The sequence below is a fragment of the Coffea arabica genome, chromosome 3c (assembly GCF_036785885.1).
Source record: "Coffea arabica cultivar ET-39 chromosome 3c, Coffea Arabica ET-39 HiFi, whole genome shotgun sequence".
Taxonomy (NCBI): domain Eukaryota; kingdom Viridiplantae; phylum Streptophyta; class Magnoliopsida; order Gentianales; family Rubiaceae; genus Coffea; species Coffea arabica.
Genome location: NC_092314.1, coordinates 43,316,077 through 43,324,006, shown reverse-complemented (window position 1 = coordinate 43,324,006; position 7,930 = coordinate 43,316,077). Strand labels below are relative to the sequence as shown.

General features: G+C 37.0%; 1 protein-coding gene across 2 annotated transcripts; it reads right to left on the bottom strand.

The window, feature by feature from the left end:
* Nucleotides 1-2,067: 2,067 nt before the first annotated feature.
* LOC113735159 (uncharacterized) lies at nucleotides 2,068-3,683 on the bottom strand. Of its 2 annotated transcripts, none has more exons than XM_072082811.1 (3): nucleotides 3,010-3,683; nucleotides 2,674-2,817; nucleotides 2,068-2,523 (listed from the first exon to the last, which is right to left on the bottom strand). In XM_072082811.1, the coding sequence occupies exons 1-3, from the start codon at nucleotides 3,298-3,300 to the stop codon at nucleotides 2,332-2,334; spliced, it is 627 nt and encodes a 208-aa protein (XP_071938912.1). In that variant the 5' UTR covers nucleotides 3,301-3,683; the 3' UTR covers nucleotides 2,068-2,331. The 2 variants fall into 2 exon arrangements, with proteins under 2 accessions (XP_071938912.1, XP_027117925.1); XM_027262124.2 differs by having other exon boundaries at nucleotides 2,068-2,532; nucleotides 3,010-3,676.
* Nucleotides 3,684-7,930: the final 4,247 nt, after the last annotated feature.

The following is a 7,930-nucleotide window of genomic DNA, read 5'->3' as shown; positions in this document are numbered from 1 at the left end:
GATATGGGGACAAAAAAAAAAGCTGGAAGGAAAGCTGGACAGAACCACTCTGAAGGATTGTCTGCAAATGATGGTAATGACTCTACAACACAAGCTGAGGCATTGCAGGAGGGAGTTCAACTTTCTCTACCTCTTGCTGTCTCATATTCTCGACGCTCAAAAGCTATGCATGAGAAGTCCATGTGGCAAAGGCATTCATGGTTCTCTTCACCACTCTCATCCCACCACTACCATCCCCGAATAAACCTTTCGATTTGCTGAGAAGAATCAGAGGTAAGACCTCTACTATTATCTACTCCAGCTCAAGAGAAGGAAAAAAACTGATGATAAACTACTATGATTTCACTTTAAACACTTATGCATTTTGCAGAGATTTTTGTATGGATCTCTCCAATGGACAATAGCCGATATTTAAATTGATCGATTTAGAAGCTACAGCACTGAAACTTCTGCAAACTGGTGTGAATCATGCAAGTGACTTCACCTTTTCTTTTTTATTTTTTCTGGAAGAATCATAACAAGACTTTCCTGATTAGTAGGCAGTAGCTAATAGATGATGTGTGGAATTTGAGATTAACTGCAGTCATAAGTAATAATTAAGTAGCTTTGGTTGTGTCCTTTTTTTGGTGTGTGTTGTTTGGAGGGGGAGGGATGCAATATTGAAATTCGCTGTGTGAGATTCAAGCTTCTCATTGCATTGGTGCAGCTATTGCAACTGCTCATTATCTCAACTTTGAAATTCGAATTGTAGTCGTTCACCATGAGAGTTTATATTTTGGAGATTAGCTGCTTTACAATTCCACTTGGTGCAAGTCCCATAAACTACTGCGTTGGTGTTGAAAAGTATTCAAGTTTGCTTTGGAGGGGGTAAATTTAATAAGCTCCATTTTTTCAAATGTTGCTTTCCTTCCTTCACCTTGTTTTGAAAATGGGGTGCTTCTCGTGTTCGACTTTCTGTGTGCCTATATTTTCTCTTGCTCTGCTAGTTTTAAGATGATCTTGAAGTTACGTGGCATTAAATAGTCTGGTTATCGAGATGGCATACTTTCATCATGATGTACTGCAAGTTATGTTTAAGGTGTCCCTACTTGAATTCATATGGTCTCTTGGCTTAAGGCATCACTGGTACTTGGTATTTCACTTGCTATTTCTCAAGTCATTTTTCGCTGCATGCCATATTTAGTCTTCTCAATCTGCTTTGCAGATTGAAGCGTTTGTTCTATGGCCGATTTTGTATCCCTGTTTCTTCACTACGGTAATTCTGCCTCTTCTATTGCTTGTCTTTTTCAGATGGTTCTAATTTTGTTGATTCTGCTGCCTAACTTTGACACTTGCTTTGCCTCGCGAGAGAACAGCTAAAAGGATCTTGGTTCTGTCTTCATTTTTACAAACTTCTTGTTGCTGACTTCCATTTGTTACCTTCATATTTCCTAAGCTCGAGAGTGCGACTAGTGATTGATTCGTCTGGTTTGGTCCTTCTGATGCCTATTGACCTTTCTAATCCTTTGTGAGTCGTGCTTTGTTTTGAAAGTATTGTGTGGTTTATGCTATGTTGAGTATGCGTGCTTTGCCCGTAGAGAATGCTTCAAAATTATTTCTGATTTTCTTACTCTGCATGCATCAACTACAGTTCGTTATTTTGCAAACACCTCTGCATAGAATGATCTTAGAAGTTAAATGTAAGTATTCACTCTGCCTTATAGCTTGTATTGCTAAATTATGTACTCTGCTTCACACGCTGGCCAAGAAAATGTGTTGAGAGCAATCGAAAACGCACTGAACAAGCGTGCTGCTTTGAAGACTAATCAGGCTATAGATGAGTTTTCTGGCTATATTACAGTGTACTATGGCTCTAACAGCTTTTAATCTCAATTGGGAAGAAAAAAAGGTAATGGAGTCATTTTGTACTCTGTAATCTCAATTGCTTAAAAAATATCACCAGAAAAGCTGATGAACTACTCGTTCATAACCCCCATGCTTTCAATGAGCTTCAGATAAATCTTTAACCATCCACAAATAGCAAAATCCAGATGTGCCACTATTCTTACCATAAAGCCAGTTTTCAACTGCTCCCAAAGTTAGCCATGTATTACAAGACAGACGTACCAATAACTTTCAGAAAATTGTCTTTTACTAAGACAAGATAACAAAGGAAGTCTGATTCACAACTAATTTAGATATTCAGCACGATGAAACTCAACATGAGCTCGGGACTACTGGCAAAGGTGTCTATCCGAGATGCCAAAAAACACAAATAAACTAGTAGACCTATAAGAACAACTGAATAAGCCCAACTAAAGATAAGACAAGAAACCAACAAATTTGAACTGCCTAGTTAGTTGGTTTAATCCTGCAACTTTGGACGGGAAAATGACTGAAGCAATCGAAAACGACCGCTTGCATTGTCTTCACAACATCATCAGCTTTGGCATCAGCAGGGGCATCAAGTTGCTTGGCCTTAAAGGTGATATAATACAGACGATTGAGTGTCCAAACGACATTCTCAACATCCACAAGTTCATACTGTTTGCCCTAATACAACAACAAGGCAAGGCAGTCAATCAAAGATGCTTTAATTAATTCACCCAAAGTGTATAAGATCCCAAAAAATCAACAAAATAGCTCGGCAGTTGGAACCAAATCAAATGGGGAAAAAATTGTTAAATCACACACCCGATCATCCTTGAAGATCTTCACCGCCTCACGTGCCATTTTCTTCACTAAGTCGTAGCATCCCTCATCCTCCCTGAATTCTGGGCAAGGCACGTACATAGCAAAGGAGCCTCCAGGATACGCATCCTCATCAACATCAAAACCCTGAAAAATTTTTTACTACTTGTTCTGTTTAATTAATCAACAACATTTTGGAAAAAAAAAATACAAATATCCACTGTTGCATATGAATAGCAGCGATCGAACAAATACTACACTAAAGCAAAATCAAATCCACCGAATAATATACATATATAAAAAAGGACTTTCCAACAAATAATGATGTAGCTACGTTACCCCGCTCTCCTTGATCTGACTGCTGTATTTATGCCACATCTTAGCGGCCTCTTCTTCAGTTCTTCCGAGGAGCCAGGATTCCTCCTCTTCCGAGTCCGAACTCATGATGTCGTCTGTTGATGGGGGCTCACGAAAGAGACCATCTTCTTCCTCGGATTCGGATTGTTTTTGTCTTTTGGCGGATGGTTCTCCGCCGGCGCCATACTTGATGCGCCAATACAGATCATCAAAGTCGTCGGTTGGAGGCGGGGCAGGTTGAGTATCGCTTTTTACGGACGAACTAGGGTTCATAATTTTTTTTTTTTTTTGGGTTTTTTTTGAGCACTTGGGATCCTCGGTGACATATTTTGAATGCCAATCCAATGCCACCTCTAATATTGTGCCAAGTGTTCTGTTATTATTTGCACTTTAATTTTTTAATAATTCAAATTGATTTGGTTTAACACAAATTTTCTCTATCCTCTAAAACTTTGAATCAAAATTAACCGGCCGGTCTAATTCAAATACCATCACTTTTGAGTTAACCACTCGCGATCTGGGGAAAAAGAAAAAGAAAACCTAGGCGATTGAGCCACCAAAGTCTTTCATCGGTGATTGCTTTGAACAAAGCCAAAAAGAGACAAAGTCCTGGAAGCTTGTGGCACTGTTGCCCAATAAGCTAAAAGTTGAGAAAAGACCTTGCATCACCACTCTAAAGTTTTGCCTGCGTTTTAATGCCAAGAGGTGACTTGTCTTCCCCTGTCTTGGATAACGAGATTCTACACCATATTGTTGTCAAGAACAGTTGCTGGAGCGAACATCAGCAAGGGAATTAAAAAGAGATTTTATTACTATCTTCAATTCTAGGTAATTTATATGCCCTATTTTTTTACTTTTGTTTTTATTGTTATTGATTTAACATGAATTATTGTTTATTGTTTACAAATAATTTACCATGTATGAAGGCGCCATATTTGACGAAGCAACGACCGGAAATGGTACTGTAGAGGGAGAGCAGAGAGGGTCCGGATAGAGCCGTGAGGATCCAGGAATCAATTCAGGTCTGGATCCAGCAAAGGTCCTGGATACGTAGCTTGGAAGTAGCGGCTTCAGTTTCGAAGTTAAGGATGGTGGATTTAGAGCGGAAATCGAGGAGGGAGATGCGGCCCTGGCGATCACCGACGGCGAGAAGGAGGTGGTTGAGAGAATCTGGGGAGAGGAGCTGGTGGGGCAGAGGCTGCGGGGACCAGCGGACGGAGGTGACGAAAGGGGAGAGGGAAGGAGTAGCAGAGGTAGCAGCAGTAGATGGAGGAGGGAGAGGAATTGTGGCAACTAACTGCATAGAATGGGTATCGACAATGGATCAAGAGCTGTCGGCGGCGTAAGCAAGGAGACCGACGGGAGATAGGTCGACGGCACCGCCATTGTTGCGAGAAGGTGGACCGGGAAGCATGCTTTTCCAAGATTCATTTAAGGGTCGCGGAATTGATGTCATGATCCTCATTGAATCAGAGGGAGAAGTATTAGATGATGTGATACTAAATTTTGAATGGAATGAATTGGAAGGATGGGGAGTAGTGTTGAGAGATCTTGAGGTTCATTGATGATGGGTTTGTTAGTGTTTTCAGCTACAACTGAAATATGGGGACCGGTGACTGGTGACTAGGGGAGGGAGGAGGAGTTCTGAAGTGGCTGAGAATTTTCGCCGGAGCAAATCTGCACGTGGAATGGCGGAGCTGGTGGAGGAATCAAAAGGACGATGACATTGAAGTGTGGACCGCATCGGAGTGGATTGGAGAGTTTGAAGGCAACCAATGATGAAAGTATTGGTCTATGAATTAGACCGGTCAGTTAATTTTGGTTCAAAGGTTTAGAGGGTAGAGAAAATTTGTGTTAAACCAAACCAATTTGAATTATTAGAAAATTAAAATGCAAATAATAATAGGACACTTGACGCAATATTAGAGGTGGCATTGGATTGGCATAGAAAATATGTCACCGAGGATCCCAAGTGGAAAGTTATGGTTGGAATGTTGCAGAGAAAGGAAACCAGCAGAAACAAAGAAAGTCTCGTAGGTTGTATGAAATAATTTCAAAAATTATAATTTAACCCCTGTATTTTCATATCATTCTACTATGGCCCAACTAACTAGATAATTTGATCAATTTTGTCCCTTTAGCATTATATTTTTCTTCGGTATATTTTAATGTGATTTTGGGATAGATTTTAGTGAATTTTGGGATGAATTTTGAAGATTTAACAAATTTTGATAGATTTATAATTTCTTGACTTAGAGTTTTGTGCAAATGGTTTCGATTGGAGTAATATTTTTCATTTGAGGCTTGATGAGAGAGTTTTGACTTATTTTTATGAATTTTGTCATTTGATTGGTAGGTTTCACCTTAAGCCCTTAATTTTAATTCATTTCTTTTTAGACCCTTAATATTTATAATAATAATAAATTTGATCCCTCGAACTTCTTTAATTCTTTCAATGGGGTCCTTGTTTGTTTCAATTTGATGAATATGGATTGTTTAGTTTATTTGAATGCCTTGAGTGATTCAATTTCCTATTTATTTCCATATCAAGTGATTATTTGTTAATTAAAGTGATGCCTTGACCTTTTCTTTGTTTTTGGAGGGTAAATAAGTAATTTCGCTTCATTAGGGTACCAACTCAAGGGAGGTATACACTATCCCTTATTTTGACTGTATTGATTGTATGTGCCCTTATGTGAATTTATGTGTGAAATTGCATGATATTTGAATGTTTTATTTTATTTTCATTGATTTATTTCTTTAGTTATTTCATTTACTTTAATTTTACGTATTTATTCTAATGTAATTATTTAAGAGGCATTTAAATGCCAAATTGTAATAGTTAGGGGGTTCAAGATCTGTATTTAGATAGAATATGTAATAGTTAGAAATTTATTTTTATTTTTATTTTATTTCTCCCCCTTTAGATTGTAGTTAGGACCCCAAATGTAATAGTTAGGATTTTATTTGCTTTCTGTGCTTTGCATGCTATGTGTTATGTGTTTACTCGCTTTCTTAGGGTTTTGTATCTAGATATCATATTTATGTGCTATGTGTTTATGTGATATTATGTGTTTACATGCTTTTATTATGTTTTACATGATTAATTAGTTATAATTGGTATGTGACGTTACCACACTAGTCCAACGCTAGTTGTGGCACTTATTTCCCGCCTTCTCACTAGTCCAACACTAATGAGACTTCATAGATATGGGTTAGTCCAACGCTAGACCCTTAGGAACCCTTCGAGTGTTAGATCATGATTGTGTAATAATATCACTTCATCTCATGCATATTTTTTACTTTTTAGGGTTTTACCACTTTGCATATGTACATCCCTTATCCTATATTCCCTTATATTTATATCCCTTATCCCATATTTCCTTTTTTATGTATATCCCTTACCTCTTTATATGAAAACATGACATTAGATTTGCATTCCATTTAAGAATTAGAATTAGGCTAGTACATTTGCTTGTTTAGATAGAAAATCCTTAAATATGGGATATGGACGAGTTTGGCTCTTTACCCTTAGCACGCTCGTATTCCCTCTATAAAAGGGAAAATTGAGTCACGAACATTAGTTCTCCGTACCCGATATGATGCATTCCTCTAGGACATGTATATTTGTATAATTATGATTATTTTTCTTTTTCTTTTCTTTGAGTCTCATCTTTTGCACAAATTCGTGACTTCTTCGAAAGTTTACTATTGGGTATCACAATTAATGTGATTGGTATCGAGTAAGTTTTGAAGATACATTTCTCCCCTCCAATGCCCTTTTTAGGTTTAGGGTTTGCATTCATGTAGATACCTCCAAAATGTGATAAATTTTTTAGGTTAAATTAAGAAAACTTTTGACTAAATCACGCAACTAGCCTTGGTTAGGTTGAAAGGGTGCCTTGGATTTTTATCCTTGCCTTCTCTTTCTTCAAATGTGACTCCCAAACTCTTTCTCTTAGTTTTCGTAGACTCGAAGTCGTTAAAAAGGGTTTTCTCTTACTTTTTCATCTAAAAATTTGTTTTAGGTGACTTGATACACCTTAACTCAATACCAAGTGGCGACTCCTATTTTTTCATTTTAAAACCCTTTTTAACTATTTTTAGACCCAAATCGTCGCACTTTAAAGCCCCATTTAGGCCCATTTTCTTTTTAAAAATTAAAAATTATTTTTCAACAAAAATTGAATTAAAATTCCTTCTTTTTTAAACCATTTATTTTATTTTTTATTTAAAAATGAGGCGCGACAATGAATAGTACTTTTTTTTTTTTACTCTATATGACTTTAAGACTTAAGAAACAGGACTTCAACAAGACAAGAAACATGATGCAAATAAGAATAGAAGTTTGGATAGCCAATAAATCACACAAACATCAACAAAAAACAAGAAACCCTAGAATGAAAACTTATGAAGACATGAACAAGATATATTTGATATCATCAATCTACCTCTGATTACCAAGTTGATATGAATCCGCCTGAAGGTATGAACTCATATGCCACCAAACCCTGGATCTAGACGAAGAAATCAAGTTGGAGTGCGGAAAAAAACTTGACCCTTCTAAACCCTAAGATTGCGAACCTTGAATTGAATCTCAACCCACAATTGCATGATTTAATGAACCAATGTTAAAGATAGAAGAACACCACAATCAAAGTGTATACTTGATTAATAAGTTCGTCGAATACTCTCAAGTAATTCTCAAGTATTCAAAAGAAACTCTCTTGGACAAGAGAAAAGATATTTAACACACAAAATTCTAATATATTCCAAAACTAATGAAATAATGGAAGTACTTAGCTATTTACAGTCTTATATAGACTCAAAACCTAATGTGATTTGGAACCACTTATTTCCTTAAATTATTGACAAAAAGTCGACCCATCTTGAGACATAATCT

Excerpts from the sequence above, each read along its gene's own strand:
- LOC113735159 (XM_027262124.2), bottom strand. The coding sequence starts at position 3,300 with ATGAACCCTAGTTCGTCCGTAAAAAGCGATACTCAACCTGCCCCGCCT. Across the intron at positions 2,818-3,009 it reads GTCAGATCAAGGAGAGCGGG|GGTTTTGATGTTGATGAGGA; the intron begins GTAACGTAGCTA and ends AAAATTTTTCAG. Across the intron at positions 2,533-2,673 it reads AGATCTTCAAGGATGATCGG|GGCAAACAGTATGAACTTGT; the intron begins GTGTGTGATTTA and ends TTGTTGTATTAG.